We start from the raw sequence: 18,516 nt of genomic DNA on the forward strand, positions 1-18,516 counted from the left end.
GTTTCTTTCTTTTTAATTACAATCGATTTTTTTAAAATTTTTTAATAGATGACCTGAGAGGTTTCTATTTAACCGGTCAAACAGTTCGGTTTGGTTTTTTAAGGTCTACAATCCGACTCAAAACAAGTATTATTGATTATTTTATTTTTTATCAGGTTCAATTAATTAGTGAACCATGTTGTGTCATGTTCTAGATTCGCCACTGCCAACGTATACGGTGCCTTCACAATCCACAGGCTCGAACCCTAATACATGCAATATACCTCTAGGTACGCCCAGTGTACCAATACTAAACCTCAACTATTCCATTAAGGTCTTATTTCGTTAAGCCAAGGCACCAAACTTCAGATCTAGGTAAAAAATTATGTCTTAATGGATAAAGTCTCTGACTTTATCCATTTTCATGCATTCAAGAGGGTAAAAACTCAAATCCTTGGTCCAAAAGTCACCCAAAGCTCCCAAACTCTTGCATGGCTTAATGAGAGTGTCCAAGATCTCATTTTTATGAATCTAGAAGCTCAAAACTACAGGAAACCATATTTCAAGGACCTGGAGTAGCTCATACTCCATTAGACTAAACTATGGAACCAAAAATGCATACAACTTCTAAACTAACAAGATCTAAGAAAATAACACATCAAGATCCAAGCTTTATACCTCTAAATGAATCTTAAGGCCAAGATACTTATGGATCCAAGATGCCTTGAGCTTCCAAGTTGATTCCATTTCTTTCTTCTTCCTTCAAGATCACCAAAATCACACTTTCAATGATGATTTGAGAGATGGAGGTTTATGAGGGAAGAGGTCTTAAAGATATAATGATACTTAAATAGAGCTCAAACCCTAAAATTTAGGGTTTGGACATCCATCACGTATGCCCTGCATACGCTAGAGTACGCCCAACGTACTCACTCAACTCGCGTTTCTCATTTAATGAGCCAAGCGACCAATTTGCAATTAAATTTCATACATAAGGGTGTAAATGGAAATTTTCTAAGCAAAGGGTGTTACATGTTCTATAGGAGTGGACGGTTTTATGGATGGCTTTTACGGTTTCTGGAAGCCTACTAGAGCTGATAAGGATAATTGCCTTGAATTGATAAAATCTAAATATTTTATTATTCATATCATGGTTTATCCCGGAGATCCCCTAGCTATAAATAAAGCCTACTGGCCTCAAAATTTCATGGTCAATCATTCTTAGAATGAGAAATGTGAATTTCTCATCCTCTCTTCTCCTTACTCTTGATTTCTAGTGTTCTAGGGCTTTAGGTGTGAGCCATTAGAGGCAATCATACTTTTGGTGCTAGCTTTCTGAAGCAGATATGAGGATTCAAGAATGCTACTTATAATTATAACACTAAGTTATGTAATCCAATCTACTGATTTCGATCTAGGCTAGGGTTTATGATTGTTTCAATAGTATGTTTTTATAATGAGAAAAGACATAGATCTCTTAGTTGCATGTGCTTATAATTAGATTTTATGTCATTTCTGATGTGCAATTAAGTTTAACATAACCTAGAAAACCCATCAAATCCATGGTTTGTATGAAGTTATAATGATTAAATTCCATGATTTGATTTTAGGGTTTAAAATTGTAGAAATGGAAATAATGAAGAAGGTATTTATATGTTATAATCTAGTTAGATTAGGTGTTTAATAGTTGGATTGGAGTGATTTGGCAAGTATTTTGACAAAAGATCTTGGTTTTTTTTTTTTTCAAAATATGAGTTTGTGCTAAAATCTCTAATGACTTCTTAACGTATTAAGACATGTATAAGGGGCTTAATGTATGAGAATGTCATAGGTGGTGGCAAGGAAGGATTTGGAGCCTCTTATGAGAGACTTTGGAGAAGTTGGAAGTAGTTTGTTATTCCACAACAAAAGGTAAGTTATACTTTCCTTTAGAGTATGGTTATATGATATAGAACATGTGAATGTATGGATACAATTATAGCCTACATCATTGTTAGATTATGTTATGATAAATAACTTATGTTATGTTTTATGATGTGTGTGTACATGCACGCAAAGAATTAGATTAAGAGATCCCTAAGGTTGATTATGCTTAGAGTCTTGCATGGAAACTAAAATGATGATGATTAGTTGTTTGTCACCCGATAACAGAGTAGATGCTTGGTCACTTTTGTGATGAGCTAGATATGTGAAGTTTGAGCAATATTTTATGATTATGATATATATTATGTTATGTTATAACTCACCAGACTTATAGTCTAACATATATTGTTTACATATGTTTATAGGTTCTGGTAGCAAACGGGAGAGTGTGGGGACTTAGAAGCATCAAGGATGTCAGACAGGAATTTTGTTTCATGTTTGTTCTTGTGTTTCTATAGTTATGGTTAGGATATGAATTTGTAACGTCGTTGATGTTTTCTGGGAATATTTTTTTAAGATTTATGAAACTTTGTTTTTTTTTTTTGTGAAATGCATGTAAACTTTGATAGAATTTTAAAGTTAAATGTTTATGAAAATTATGTGTTGTTACAGTTTCCCCTAATGGGATTGAGGAGTGAGGGTTTCATTGCAAGAAGCCGCTTTAATGTGGCCAAACACGAAAAGGTGTATATTGATAAACAACATGTGTTTGTACTATTTGTTTTGATACATTTGGTTTTTTTTAACACCAGAAGCAATGAAGGTCCTCAAACGAGTACAATAGGTCATGCATTCTAATGTTATGACCCCGAGATCTATGGACGTAGTTTTTAAAAAAAATGTGTTTTGCAATCCAGAAAGATACAGCAGCACAACTTGTTCTCGTTGTACTTTTATTTAGCAAGATATTTGAATAAAAAACGTACATTTTGCAAAGTCCAATGTAGATTTTGTTAAATTTTGACGTTTAATAACATTAATTTTGTGGGCTATTATAAGGTACATTTTTACATCCAAATCTGTTAGAAATATTCCCGGGGAAATTGAAATATCCAGCAACTTAAGTCTATTTTATATTAAACCAAAATGTTTAAGGAGAAAAACTACCATTTTCGTAAACGTTATTGCTATTCTTAACTTGAAAATAAAAGTAAAAGATCAAGAATAAGTAACAATTGTTGGGTAAAGTCTAACTAATGAGCTAACTAAGTAAAAGATCAATTTTATTCTATAGCTCATTAGTTAGACTTTACCCAACAATTGTTTTTCTTGTTTGGACTTTGGAGCCCCAGCCCCAATCGGGCCAATCCCTGTAACTCCTCTTCTTCACCTGAATTACAAAAACCGACTTGGCCCATGGATGTTAATTCTCAAGCGTTTGGCTTCCAAAAAGATAATAATCATACAAATAACTTTATTCCAACCGAAATCTGGAATTCATATGCTCACACATCCCCATGGCCCATTGTCCCTTTATGTTAGTAATTTTAATGTCATTAAGCCTCTTAGTATAATCGATATTAGTTTCAAAAAAGTTGAAATCAACTTTAGCTATAATGCGAGCTTGCAAGTGCAGAGTGCACACTTAAATAGATTAAATTGACGACAGTCACATTGGCCGGTTAGTGAGAGGGACCAACCATATTATAAATTAAAACGTAAGGCTTGTTGGTGCCAGATTTTAAAATTTGGACTTAAAACGCGATTTTTACTATACTTTAAGTACCATTTCTGTAAACTAGTCCAAGAATGAAATGTCTTCTGAGTAAAATCTCAAAGGGCGCTTTCGTCATTTCGTTTTCAAGACGCACTCTGAATTCGTGGCCACAAAAGGATCTCCAACTTGCCGTTCACAATGTCATGATACTTTCGCCTCCGAACCACCTCCACGCCACACGCACACGCTACTATTCCGCCGGAGACAACTATCGCCACACATTAATTCCACTTTATGGCCACTGGAACCAGCGCCAACGTGCCGACGCCTCACGTTATTGGTTCCACCGTCGTCGAGCTTTCCAGAAACAGCCGAACCTTAGCTCCGTCGCCGCTGGTTCGTATTTCCTGTAAGAACAGCAGCAACAATGGACTTTCAATTCGAAGCAGCCACATCCGTCAATCTTCATCCAAAGCCTTACTTGAGGGACCTTCGTGCTTATTCGTCGGTCCGATCGAAAGCGCCAGTCAGGAAACCCTAGAAGCTCTCTATCGTCAAGTACGTATCAATTTCAACAATTAAAACCTTCTGAAATTGAATTCTCGATATGATCGGTTACTAATTTCCTTACTTTTCTCGAATTATCTGATATAGGCGCGGGATGCGTACTATAGTGGAAAACCATTGATAGTTGATGACATGTTTGATAGAGTAGAGGTAATCTCAAACTCTGTGTACAATTGCAGCTATCAATCTTCATTTCATATACTTACTTTCAGAAAAGCAATTGAAACAGTTGAAGTTACGGTGGTATGGATCAAAGTACGTTGTGAAATATCCACGTTGCAGTTTAAGGCAACACTCAACTTATGCTGATGCTGAGGTAAATTTTTGTATGAAAACATAACTACATATAAATTAAATCTTCCTCCACTTACACTAAAACGTTATATAACATGTATGTAGGGCAGGAAGATCCTGCTCAGGTTTTTGCATTAGCAAGTGTGTGGTTATTGTTTCTTGGATTTGGAAGTTCTGCGTGTCTAGTGCCTGTAGTTTACACTTTTGGCCAAGCTTTTAAAGATGCCATAGATTCAGGATTGTCAACCGGTAGTCAAGCTCCTGTTCTTGAGTTGATTGCTATGATGAATGGCATGCTTGTAATGATGCTGGGATCCATGATTGGCTATCCAGTTGCTTCAGCTGCTGGTAATAACTTAATTTCAAGATTTATTCAATTAGAATCGTCTCATTCACATGCTCTAAAGATTGTTTTACATTTTCCATTTCCCCCCTTTTTAAATTCCAACAGTTGGAGCTCTTAAAGGCCTTTGGAAAAATGACTTGGTGGCGATAAAAGGAGCATGCCCAAATTGTGGGGAGGAGGTTAGCTTTTTTACAATTTTTGGGGCGTGTTTGATTTGTGGATGCCAAAGGAATCCGATGGAATCGGAATTCTCTTGTGTTCCAATTCCTTTGATGGATTCCATTCTTTCAAAAAATAATTGCTTTAATATATGCAGGTATTTGCATATTCTGATCATTGCTTTAATATGCAGGTATTTGCATTTGTGAAATCAAATCAATTTGGTAATTCCCCACATAAAGCTGAATGTCATGTATGTGAATGCTTATTAGAATTTCGCACAAAAGTCGAGGTAAATTTTGTAAAATTATATTTATTTTCATGTTGCAAGAAAATATTTTTTTAAATTTGTTTGTTTCGTACACAGAAATCGATTGCAAGCCCGGGGAAAAGATGGGTTTATGGTCGAATATATTTGATCAGAAGAAGACGAACAAACAGAGGACAAAGATGGACTTGATGATATAAATGATTTTTGTATATCAGATCATTCCTATTTTTAGACAAAGATCTCAAGCAAGTATAGCAACAAATTTGTAAAAAATGTATTGTAGCTATTATTATATGAACTAGATATCTAGTAAATACAAATTACATAACTTGTTGAATTGTTTTGTTCTTTGATAGATTTGTGCTTTGAAAACACAAAGCAGAGAACAAATATAAATAGAAAACATTTTATTGCAACAAGCATCAAATCAAATTGAATATAATATAATTGCACTCTACATGTATATATCCTAACAAAACCGTAGCTATTAATGAATCAAATGTCTTACACATGTTGCAAATAATATCATGAAACGATCCAGATCAAAAGTGAGCCAAGCTGTATACCAGAGTCCAAGCCAGCTGAAAAAAAATAAAAAGACTTAATGTTAACACCATAAAGGCATAAACTAGTAATGTGTATGTGTACTCTAAAACAACCGATTAAACATGAAACATGAAAATTACCAGGAAGAGTGTTATTGAAGCAAAAAGACCCTCTTGGAGAAGGGATCCATGTCCACCAAATTCTTCTTCATCGACCTTTAATATGATTGCATAATATCCGTATATTATACCAGAAGAAATAAGCAGGAATCTGAAAACAAAAACACTACATGTTAAGAAAAGTCTACATGGATGCCACGTCAGCACACAAGAAATAGTTGGATAGTTGATATAAATTATAAAGCAATCAACTTACACAACAATCCATATGCCCCCAACCAATGGAATGGAACCCCATATCAACCCGCATACAAGGGCAACTATTTGTCGAATCCAGTGAAGTACATCACCTAATTGGTCCTGCATTGAATGGAACACAGGAAAAAAGAGTTCATAATTGTAACCTACTTTTAAATTGTTAATTTTTTTAAAGGATTAAAGGTAGAAAAAAAAAAAAGTCTAAAGATGAGAAGAACAATATAGATTAGTCATTTGTATGTAATACACATCTTTTATTCTCATGGAATACATTTATAGAGAAACCAAACCACAGACTAATTAACTTACTAATTAATAAAGCAAGACTGTTATTGGAAAATATGAATATAAGATAATAGCCAAAGTAGAGTCAGCTAACATTGATACTTGATAGCAAATTTTTGCTTTTTAATTTCCATAAAGAAGCTTCCTGCAACTCCTATTCGTACTCATAGTTATGATCATCTTATTTTCCTTCTCAATTTGTTATGTACCAGAATAACCCTATAAATTTATTAGCGCAAACATTAAACCCTATATTAATTAGATGTCATAATCTTGCATCTAGATTCTAGCGTTCACCTCGGCGAGATGCCACTTGTCTAGTTTGCAGATACCATTAACCATAACTAATAAGGTGTCATAAATTTTACTCATGGATACCAACAGAACATGGAACCTAGAAATAAATCGCAAATCAAATTCCCCTACAGACTAAGGTTTACATGTGAAATTTTACCACAACGTAACAGGATCAAGGATGGAAATACATTGTGACGATCATATTTGATACATAAATTTATGAGAAATACGAAAATAGATTGAATTCAGAAAGCAAACCTTGTCCCAAAAAGCTTCTGGATCGAACAATTTCTCAAACTTTAGAGGAGAAACGTGGCTGCTATGAAGTTTGAGGCTTGATTTTGGTGATTTTTTCTCTTTCACAGCCATAGTATAGATGATGATAACACAAAGCGATCGTCACAGGAAGAATTCGATGAAACAGATAGAATCAGAACAGATTAAGATTCGAGAGTTAATTCACGGAACAGAGTATCAGTGAGCAAATTAGGGTTTTGCGCTTTGTACCCCCTCGGCGATATAAACAAAGCTTGTATTCCAAATCTAGACTAGAATGATTTATAGTCAAATCGGAATACTCCCACCCTTCAAACACTATTTTCCCAAAATAAAGTTGTATATATGTACTTAGTTACTAGTTTATTACCAGCTGTAATTGCCATTATAAATTAATTAAAATTTTATAATAAAAAATTATAATTATTAATCAATTATTTTAATTATTAATTAATAGATATATCAAATATTTAAAGTTGTTATAACTTCAAATTTAATATATAATTAAAAAATGTAAATTTGAATTTTGAAATGAGTTGCTTAATATATCTATATAATACATCTCCCTATTCTAATAAAAGAATAGGTTTAATCTCATATTGACAAGTGTCATGCAATTAGAACCCCTCATTAATGTTATATATCATTTATCATGCCACTTGTCAACCTATTAATTATTCATTTCAAATTTCAAATTTTAAATTTTCCACTCTAATTTTATTAAATTAATAATTGATTCTTCATTTTAAATTTCAAATTTTAAAATTTCTCCCTTTAATTATATTAAATTCATAACGTTAGATTAAAAAATAAAATAAAATAAATTAATTAAACTTCACGTATTTATTTAAATCAACGATTATAATTTTATATAACTAAAAAAATATCTCTTAAGTAATAAATTATTTAAAATAATTTATTATTGATTTTGATTTTTTAATACGAAAGTTTAATTAATTTTATAACCGTGGTTATCACGGGTTATAAACTAGTGACATAATATATTAATGAGAGTTGTATTAGAATGACACTTAATAAAAATATATTAAAACTATTCATTTATTAGAATAGATATTTATCAATTACCAGTAATCATTGCAAGTGTTTTTAACATGTGATAAATAAAAAATAACAAACCAGAATTAGCACGTGATATTGAATGAATTAATTTCTCTACAGTTTTATCGATTTTTTTATAGAGTAAATTATTCATATGGTTAGTATTCGTCTATAGGTTTAGTCTTAATCTTTTTATAGGGATAATGACTTAAAAAGGTAACATATTTTTTGATTTGTATATATTTAGTCGCTAATTTTTTCTTTTGTCCATATTTTCTCATTAAACTTGTTGAACTGTTCAAATAACATCTTTATGATCTGCTATCGGAGGTTTGGCCGGTTTCTGGCGTATTTGACAACTCCGATCATCTTCTCCGGCAAGACTCCGGTCATCTTCTCTGGTAATTCTCCGACGTTCATGATTTTTTTCGGCGTAGTCAAGAACTCCGGTATATTCTCTCATTCTCACTTCCTTCTCTTTACTCATGAACTCAAGAACTCGGATATGTGATGAATGTACACATCATATTGTTGTTCATCGTCTTCAACCTTCCGTCATGGTGTTCTTAAGCAAATCTGAACCGATTTCTTGACCAAAACATTAGTTTTCTGAAGAATAAAACCTCCAAAACGATTTTATGTTCGATTTTTGAAGAACAAACTTAATTTCCAAAAAGGAAATCAAAGATTTCTGAGTGTGTGTTCATGTTTATCTTTTATTGAATGTGTGTTCGTGTTCATCTTTTAGATTTCGATTTTTAAATAATAAACACAATAACACACACATAAGATCTAGGTATGTATTCTTGAAAATCGAATGAAGATATATGAAAATTTGAAAATCGAATGAAGATATCTGAAGATCTGAAAATTGATGAGCGTGTTATTGAACAATAATCGTGTGTGTGTGTTCTTGAACGATGTGTATTCTTAAACAAAATTTGTGTTTTGATTTGCTTCGAGTTCCATTTTCATTTTCCCTAAGCGATGTGTGTGTGTTTATCTTTTTTCTAGAAATCAAATGATCTTCAAGGTATGTATGTGTTCATTGTGTTCATCTTCTTCACAGAAATCAAAAATCAATGTGTGTGTTCATCTTTTTCACATAAATCAAACAATCTCTAGAAGTGTTTGTGTGTATGTGTTCATGCTTGAACATCAGATCTGGGTTTATTGGAACGATTTCCAGATGTGTCAATGCTTGATTTTGGAACAACACACATACACTCATTTGATGTGTATGTATGTGTGCTCATCACAGATCTTGAGTTCATGAGAAAATATAAGAAAAAGAGAAGGGATAATAGAAGCTAAAACAAATCTGAAGTATGTGTGCTCATCTTCGCCAGAAAAATCATGAACATCGGAGACTCGCCGGAGAAGATGACCGGAGCATCGTCGGAGGTGTCAAATACATCGGAAACCGGATAAACCTCCAATAGCAGGTCATAGGGGTGGAATTGGTACGGTACCGACTTTTTTTTTCTTCAAACCGCATACCGTACCAACTATAGTTGGTAGGAGAATTTAACTACCAGTACCGTACCAACTATACTTGGTACCCGTTTATTTGGCTACCAAAAAATTTGGTTGGTACATATTGGTATTGGTATATACCAAATGCTTTAACTAATTTTTATATTTGAAGAGTTTGACACATGATTAACTATATTAGGCTTCATATTGTAATCATCATCCAACCCAACGGTTAGAAAAATTTCTATAATCGAAAACAAATTAAACAAAAAAAAATTGTCATTGATGTTCAGTACCTTTTATATGCATATAAAATAAAATAATTATCATGCACAATACAAAATAAATGTATTCAACTATGAGTTGTTATATAGTAACTATACCGCTATCTCACCGTCTTAATTGTAAACATTATATATAAAGAATTAACAAAAAAATATATACTAGTCTTTGAAGTGATTAGTTAATTGTTTTTGGTTTTCTTGTTTCGAGTAATATACAAGTAATCGAGTAATGTATACGTAATGTCAGACTTGCTACTCTTAATTGAAACATAAAAGTGTGATAATTAATATTTCTTTATATGTATTAATTGATATATATATATATATATATATATATATATATATATATATATATATATATATATATATATATGAATTGATTGGTACGGTATAACCGTGGTATTCAAAATTTTATATCGTTACCGTACCAAGTTTACTTAATTGGTAACGTATTGGCTACCGAACATGTTGGCTGCCAATTCAATTGATTCGGTTGGTAACATGTTGGTTGATTCTCTATGATACATATTTGCCAACCCTAGCAGGTCATAAGGATGTTATTTGAACAGTTCAACAAGTTCAATGGGAAAATATTGACAAAGAAAATCAATGACTAAATATATACAAATCACAAAATATGTTATCCTTTTAAGTAAGTGATTATCTTTTTTTTTAATAAGTAAATATGAAGTTTATGTCTACCAAAAAGTAACATTGAAGATTTTTTAAAACAAATAATTCGTAAGGTTATAATAACGTTATCCATTGATTTAATCCATCATGTTCCATGCATGTTCACTCTTTTTTTAAGTTTTTCTATCTTACTAAAAAATATATACTTAAAGGGATCATTTTTGTTCTTCGAACAAAGCTTTCAAAATCCACATATCATTCAATTCTTAATCAATAAAAAACTTCATTCAATTTATGGATAAATATGATGTTGATTTATATATTATACGAAGAAAAAATACAAAACTACATGTCGTTTTTGTTTAGAACAAACAAAATATTATATTTCTTTTCTAATTTTTCCAAGTAACAAAAAGACAAAGAAAGTGATAGATAGCGTTGCATCATGTCCCACCTTATCGCTTTTCGTTTCAAATTTGTTATTTAGGCATCTACAAAATAGCATATTTTTATTTATCAATATGTTTTTTTCAAAAACAAAAGCAAATGCATACAGAGTCACTTTGCTGATCCAACTTTTCTGGCTAGTGCAATATCCGCTAAATCACGTCAAAATCATGGGCGTGTTCGGCAAAATTAGCTGGTAGCGGGTAGCTTGTAGCTTGTAGCGTAATGAAGTAGCATTTGGATTTGGTGTGTTTTGATTAAACTAAACGCTAGAAGCTTGTAGTGTCAACCGAGGCTTTTTGTTTTAAACAGAGCGGTTTGTCAAACGCTAGAAGCTAGAAGCTCTCAAACGCTCTGTGTCGAACATGCCTCATATGTTTTATGTTAAATTTGATGTAAATTGCTTTAATCAAACATCATTACATACATCGTATATGTTGAAAATTTTAATGGAATAAACAAGTTGCCTAATTTCCATTACCCATGTACTATGACAGTGAAACCACACTCTCTAAAATATATAATGCGATATATAATGGGAAGTCGAAAATGTAGGTCTGAGACACAATTTTGTGAGACAACTAATTGGGTAGTGTATCATCAAAGTTGTCTATGTCAAGACAAGTAGGAACTTGGCAGATCCGTTTACCGAACCCCTAACGAGAAATTTCATTACATCTACTATGAGAGTCATGGTTCTAAAACCATAATAGAATCGTGTAGTGATGGAAACCCAACTTGTCACCAGTGCTCCTAATTATCAAGTTTAAAGGGTAACAACAAAGTCACTAATGATAGAAGGCACTATCATTAATGATGGATCCATGTGAGGTAGGATAGTACGTCGTTCTCGGAAACGAGGTTGAGTTAAGACTCTTAACAAAGTTTTGGAGACATCTAAGCAACGAAGATGTTGTAAAGCTTTTCCTATATGATCTAGAGGTGGTGCCGCCTCAAGTGAAGATTAATGGTTTATCTTATAAAGGGTCATGAAAAATGATTTATAGCATATGACCATATTAGCGTTCAGGGAGAAAGTCAAACATCCCATTGTTTGTTAGATCTTCACCGTATATAACCCTGTCGATTCATTTGGTGCTTACGAAGTTAACTGTAATAGTTCTTTATATTTGATGAAAACATCCTTAAGAAAATCATATATTTCCTTAAGTAAAAATGGTAACCACAATAGTTTTTTCTATAATGACTTAGATAGTTTGATTATACAAGCTATATATAATCTAATATCGATAGACAGTTAAATGGGTGAATCTTCCCTAAGCCCACAACCAAACAAGGAACAGGAAGTAAGGCGGAAAGCACACATCCAACTGGCTATCGAATATTAACTATATACAATCCTGATGTATGATCTAAGGTATTATAGAATTAACCACTAAATGTCCTTTAAGTTATAGTGGTTTAATAAAATGGATTAAACCATTTTACTGATAAGTTTCTAGTTTAGCCTACTAAATGCTCTAACTGAAAAGTATGTTTTTGTACTAGAAAACGGTGTATTGAATTTGTATGTTATGACCTGACCTATACCTGGTACTCCTTATGATTGCTTGGTGTATACGGAATATATATATATATATATATATATATATATATATATATATATATAGCTAAGATCGAATATAGATAGTAGACTAGGTGAATCTGCTCTAAGCCCACAACCAAACAAGGAACAAGAAATGAAGCGGAAAGCACACATTCTACTGCATGCCGGATCCGATTAATATATATCCATAATGTATCTACCGAGGAATCATAAAGTTAGCATTATAGGCCCCCTATTTACTGAATGTACTAAGACTCGACTGAACTATTTTTCTTTTGTAATGATGTAAGTTTTCCCAAGTTTAAGACTATATTTACTAGAAAATAGTTTGCATTACCTTTTATGTGAGAAGATCACAATATGAATGTAATGGCAAAATGAAAGTATTCAGTAATATTGTATAATTAATTACTGAAGCACTTACTACCTTAAAACCAGTTTGTTAATTAAGGCTAAAATGTGAGTTGGTTGTAACCATACCGATATGACACGTGATTAACACGACGACCTAAAGGCATCGAAACTGATGTGACATTTGTCACCCATAGACTTGCAAGTCCCACTATAGTTAGCAACAAGGTGTGGGGTGTCAATCCCGTATAGATCTATACACAAACTCATGCTCTCCCTCCAGGAGACTCTGGTTACAAAACGCGACCTAACAAGTATATTGCTAAGCCGTGAAGTAGTGGTTTCACATTATTGTTATCTTGTTCTTGTTATCATATGTTCCTTCTATTCTAGTGTATAGTATGTTCCTCCCTGTTTCTCGTTATAGTATGTTCTAAACCCCTAAACTATACCTATTATAATTTACTAGTATGTTTGTTTTGAACTGTCTCTGATTTGTAGAAAAGACTCGATTATCTACTGAGTTATGCTCGTACTTTAAAAACGGAGTTTTATAAACAAAAAAGTAACGTAACTTAAAATGAGTTTTTGAAATGGTTTTGATCACTTATAAAAGCATAAGAAATCGTTTAACGTGATGGTTATCACAAATAACATTTACACAATTATGATTGTGTTCGAATTGTATTCCCCCCCCCCCCCCTAAAAGCATTTAAAACATTTAAAAGATTGATTATAGGGGTATGAACTCCTCTTATGTGGGTGATTCAAATGAAGATTCGTGTAAGGATGAGAAGTTCCACGAATGAAGTCCCGAGACACAAACGAGTCCTAAATGACATATATTGATACATATATGTATGAAATTAGCCAATCTAACTACAAAGGTAATTGGTAAACAACCTACGATGCAAGGATAAATCACCAAAGAAGTTTTGAAAACAAGAAAGGAGGTTGAAGGAGTGTTCATGTCCCAAATGAAGGATACTTAATTGCCCAATGGAGTTCACGGCCCAAATGGATGAATGGTTCATAGCCCAATGGAGTTCACGGCCAAAATGGATGAATGGTTCACGACCCAACTTGATGAGTGGTTCACGGCCCAAACTTGAAGAACACTTGAAGATCTTTGTGTTTTAGCTAGTGTTTGAAGATCCTAAGTTGTATTCTAAGGAGATACAAAGGAAAGGGGGTGAAAGAGTGGAAATGGTGTTCTTGAACTTATGATACTTGAGAGAGAAAGGGGTTGTTTGCGACCAAGAGAAGGAGAAGTGAGGAATAAATGAAGGAAAAGTATATATATATATATATATATATATATATATATATATATATATATATATATATATATATAGGAGGGGTTCACGGCCGTGAACACCTTTTGATGGGTTTTCTGGATCAATTTCATTCCTCTAATCCTAAGCTAACACTTCTCAACATCCAATCCAAAAGTTTACTAGGCTTAGAACTCGTTAGAATGACCCTTAACAAGGCTAGAAGGCAATGGAATTAAGTCTGACTTTTGGTTGATTGGCTGGACTTTACATGATAAAAAATTTCGGGTTGTCACATCATCCCCCCATTAGATGGAATTTCGTCCCGAAATTAGCTTTCCTAGCTGTACTCCTAGGGTTGTGCTCCTCTGAATGCCAGAATACCCACTCGTAGACCTGGCAACTTTGCCCTTACGCTCATGATAGGATTCATACCTGGTCCATCTATCATCACCTCGTGCATACAAGTCGTATATAATTAAGATTAGTAAGATGGTCGGATGTGCGACTCTGCCCCAGGTCCACAACCAAACAAGGAACAGGAGATAGGGCGGAAATACACCTACTAAATCTGCGTAATCATAATTATATACCACCCTCGCGTATACACTTAATAGTGATAGATGGGCTGTATTCGTCCTTAGCCTCTGTGCTTAAACTTGATATGTTGGACGAGTGGTAGTTCGGGAAAGTCTGCTGAGTATAGGGTTGTCAAGGTTTCGGAGGGAAAGGTACTCCTCGCATGAGTACTTCGGGTTTTAGAAGACAAGAGACAACACTGAAGTCTAGGTCAGGTTGTCATTACGAATGACGAGGGTTTCGTGAATTTGATGTCAAGGCAATGGAAACATATGAACTTAGTATGGTGAGGACCATGTCAATCCCATGACGAATGATGACACCGGACTCTTTACAAAAAAAAAGTTAGGCCAATTTGAAAGAAACGTTTGTTAAACGATGGTATATCCCGAGTGGGCTCGACAATGTACTCTTTGTAAACGTTCTAGTGCTTTCTGTTTTCTCCCTGATATTACCACTACCACAAATCGTACCGCGATGAGAGAGTACTAACAGTGGAAGTGCTTTGCTAACTAGTGCCGATACTCTATATTATGATCCTCCTTAGTACCTCTATGATCGCCCGGAATATACAAATTATGTATAATTAAGATGAATAAGACGGCCGACTGAGTGGCTCTGCCCTAAATCAACAACCAAACAAGGAACATGAATTAAGGTGGAATCACTCACTCTAAGTCTGCAAAATCTTAGCTGTGCACAACCCTGATGTACATACTAAGCCATCATAGCTTCCCTGTACGGGTCTTTAGTTCACTTACGAACGGTGTGACTTGTTCAGATGAGTGAGTTATTATACTTTGTTTCGAAATCTAAAATCTTAGAGCGACTTACTCCCAACTTTTAGAGGTTTGGAGAATGAAGATCCTCACAAGTTCCTCATCGAGTTCCATGTAGTATGTGTAGGTATGAAAGCACACAATGTCACGGAGGACCAAATCAAGCTTAGGGCATTCCTCTTTGCGGTGCAAGATGTAGCCAAAGACTGGCTTTATGACCTCCTACCGGGGACGGTAACTACTTGGGTAGATCTTGCAAGGTTGTTTTTGGATAAGTACTTTCCCGAGATGAAAGCTTCAGTCCTACGGAGGGAAATCATTGGAATCAAGCAACACAAAAGAGAAGCTTTCCAAACATATTGGGAAAGATTTAAGAAACTTTGTGCCCGTTGTCCAAAGCACGGGATTATTGAGTATCAGCTCCTACAGTTCTTCATTGAAGGCATGACCCCAATTGAAAGAAGACTTATCAATGCTTCTAGTGGCGACTCTTTACCCGACAAGACTCCAACCGAAATCTGCAATCTAATCAAGAACATGGCTGAAGATTCTAAACATTCAAGCCATGATTAAGAATGGTACACAGATGCACCCCGAGGTGTAAAAGAGGTCCAAACTCCTCAAATTGAAGCTCAATTGTCCGAGCTTACGAAAGTGGTTATGATGCTAGCCAAAGACAAAGGTGTGCAGCCCACACCCCGCCCATGCGGTATTTTTACTCAAGTGGGGCATCCAACCGACATGTGCCCTCAACTTCAAGAGGAAGATTATGAAAAAGCAAAAGCCATGGGAGGTTTTCTTGGGTCTAATCAAAGGGAATATGAGCAGCCACAAGGTGATCAAAGATGGAGTAACAATCAAGGTTGCGGAGGACATCAACAGGCAAATTATCAACCAAGTCAACCACATCAATACCAACAAAGACCACCTTTTCCACTACAAAACTTTCAACCAAGGTAACCACAACACCCTCCTCAACAATCAGGTTCATCAAGTATGTCCTTAGAGGACATAGTGAAGAGTTTGGCAACTAGTACACAAGCTTTCCAACAAGAAACAAAATCAAGAATAAAGAACTTAGAGAAACAAGTTTCACAGCTTGCTATTTCTGTAAGCAAACTAGAATCTCAAGGAAAGTTTCCTGCTCAAACTGAAGCAACCCCAAGGTACAACGTGTGTGCCGTCACATTGAGAGGCGGAAAAAGCTACGATGGTCCAAAAGTGTCGGTTGATCAAAAGGAAGAAAAAATAGTGGCCGAAGAGGCAACCAAAGAATAGAATAAGGAAGAGAAAACAATCGATTAGAAGCCCTTCATCACTGAGTCTAAAGCCACACCTGCTCCATTTCCCGAAAGATTAAAGAGCACGAAGAAAGAATGGGAGGAGAGTGAGATAATGCAAATGTTCAAAAGAGTTCAAATCAACATTCCGCTCCTCGAGGCCATAAAGAAAGTACCTAGATATGAAAAGTTCCTTAAGGATCTTTGTGTATCTAAAAAAAATTAAAAGGAAATCAAGTCGTAACAGTTGGGGAGCATATATCTGCGGCTTTGCAAAAGAGGATGCCCCCGAAGTGCAAGGATCCCGGTGTCTTTACCGTGCCTTGCAAATTGGGGAATCTTCATGTACCCCGAGCCATGCTCGATCTAGGTGCATCCGTAAATGTCCTACCATATTCTCTTTTCAAATCAATTGGTGTAGGAACATTAAGCAAAACTGGTGTGATCATCCAACTTGTCGACCGGTCTTTGGTACACCCAAAGGGTGTACTAGAGGACGTGTTAGTGCAAGTCGATGAACTTATCTTCCCAGATGATTTTTATGTCTTAGATATGGGAGATGATGACTCTCCAAGTTCAAGTTCCATACTTTTGGGTAGACCTTTTCTTAAAACTTCCAAAACAAAAATTGATGTCTATAATGGAACTTTAAGTATGGAAATTGATGGTCAAGTTATCAACTTCAATGTTTATGAAGCAAAAAAGGTTCCTTCCGAGGTTCAATCTGTCAATCTTGTGAATTTGATCGAGCCCTCAACTAAAAAGGGTTTAAGTTTGTCTAACAATGAATTTCTAGAGTTAGTTTTGCAAGGAAAACTAGACGGGGACAAAGCCAAAGAGCTTGCAAAGGAGGTCGATATAGACAATGAGGTGTTGGAGAGTTTGGAGTTTATTGATGACAAGAAGCATGTGAGGAGTGATGATATAAAACCCAAGCCATCCACCAAAGTCAAAATCCTTCCACCGGTGGAACAAGCACAAGATTCAGGAGCAAAAACTCCACCGGATCCCTTAAGGAATATACATGTCAAGAAGGAGGTGGCGAGGAGGTTGATGTGTTGTAGAGGCCCACGTATCAAGACTAAAGCACATTAAGGGGTCTAAGTCGAGCCAACGACATTAAAAAGGGGCGGCTAACCGGGAGGCAACCCGAGGGTATTTTTGTCATTTCTTGTTTTTCCATCATATTTTCTTTGTTTTCAAGTTCCCAAGTTGTTTCTCGTGTTTAAAGAAGGTAAAAAATCACTTTCCGGGCAGTAGTGGAGTAGCGGGTTGCAATTTCAAAAAGTATAAAAATAAAAAAAAATGGCCTTTATAGAGATTTACACGGCCGTGTAAACGTGTGATTATGGTTTACACGGGCCGTGTAAACGACCAAACCAGCACAGATCAGACGTTCGATTTACACGGCTGTGTAAATTTTGCCTTTCAGTTTACACAGGCCGTGTAAACGTAAAAACAGAGCTGGGTAATTTTTAAGGTTAAACTCGATTTTTTCTTGCTCGTTCTTTTCACACCACCTGCGATTTTTCTCCTCCCTACTACCCCCTTCGAATAAACCCTCAAAAACACTCCATCTTCCTCAATTTTGCTCCAAAAATCAAGCTCCAAGGTTTGAATTTCCTATCTTTTCTTCATCTTCTTTGTCTTGCAACTCACATTCACCCCTCTAATGGCCGATTTTGGGGGTTTTGATCAAACCCTAGAATTTTTGGGTCTCAAAATTTCAACCTAATGCTTGTAATTTCTTGTAGGATATGCATGGGGAAAGCTTGGGGAAGCATTGGACATCACTCTACCACCATTTTCA

The 18,516-nt window shown here is 34.8% G+C and overlaps 2 protein-coding genes across 2 annotated transcripts; one reads left to right on the forward strand and one right to left on the reverse strand.

The window, feature by feature from the left end:
• The first annotated feature begins 3,688 nt into the window (after positions 1 to 3,688).
• LOC145068483 (PGR5-like A protein) lies at positions 3,689 to 5,533 on the forward strand. The gene is made up of 7 exons (XM_079015455.1): positions 3,689 to 4,117; positions 4,214 to 4,276; positions 4,356 to 4,442; positions 4,531 to 4,768; positions 4,872 to 4,945; positions 5,119 to 5,217; positions 5,293 to 5,533. Exons 1-7 carry the CDS (start codon positions 3,854 to 3,856, stop codon positions 5,383 to 5,385), a joined length of 918 nt encoding a protein of 305 aa, XP_078871581.1. The 5' UTR covers positions 3,689 to 3,853; the 3' UTR covers positions 5,386 to 5,533.
• A 55-nt stretch (positions 5,534 to 5,588) lies between these two features.
• Positions 5,589 to 7,279, reverse strand: LOC145068485 (uncharacterized). The gene is made up of 4 exons (XM_079015456.1): positions 6,960 to 7,279; positions 6,118 to 6,221; positions 5,883 to 6,012; positions 5,589 to 5,777 (listed from the first exon to the last, which is right to left on the reverse strand). Exons 1-4 carry the CDS (start codon positions 7,068 to 7,070, stop codon positions 5,739 to 5,741), a joined length of 384 nt encoding a protein of 127 aa, XP_078871582.1. The 5' UTR covers positions 7,071 to 7,279; the 3' UTR covers positions 5,589 to 5,738.
• Positions 7,280 to 18,516: the final 11,237 nt, after the last annotated feature.

This window comes from Lactuca serriola, chromosome 8, assembly GCF_051521515.1.
Source record: "Lactuca serriola cultivar US96UC23 chromosome 8, Lser_US96UC23_V15, whole genome shotgun sequence".
Lineage (NCBI taxonomy): Eukaryota > Viridiplantae > Streptophyta > Magnoliopsida > Asterales > Asteraceae > Lactuca > Lactuca serriola.

What these genes read in the sequence shown, in the direction of transcription:
- LOC145068485 (XM_079015456.1), bottom strand. Translation starts at nt 7,070, where the DNA reads ATGGCTGTGAAAGAGAAAAAATCACCAAAATCAAGCCTCAAACTTCAT. An exon ending in GGGGGCATATGGATTGTTGT is followed by an intron (nt 6,013 to 6,117) that starts GTAAGTTGATTG and finishes TTTTGTTTTCAG; the next exon opens with ATTCCTGCTTATTTCTTCTG. An exon ending in CTTCAATAACACTCTTCCTG is followed by an intron (nt 5,778 to 5,882) that starts GTAATTTTCATG and finishes ATTTTTTTTCAG; the next exon opens with CTGGCTTGGACTCTGGTATA.
- LOC145068483 (XM_079015455.1), top strand. Translation starts at nt 3,854, where the DNA reads ATGGCCACTGGAACCAGCGCCAACGTGCCGACGCCTCACGTTATTGGT. An exon ending in TAGAAGCTCTCTATCGTCAA is followed by an intron (nt 4,118 to 4,213) that starts GTACGTATCAAT and finishes TATCTGATATAG; the next exon opens with GCGCGGGATGCGTACTATAG. An exon ending in CAACTTATGCTGATGCTGAG is followed by an intron (nt 4,443 to 4,530) that starts GTAAATTTTTGT and finishes TATGTAGGGCAG; the next exon opens with GAAGATCCTGCTCAGGTTTT.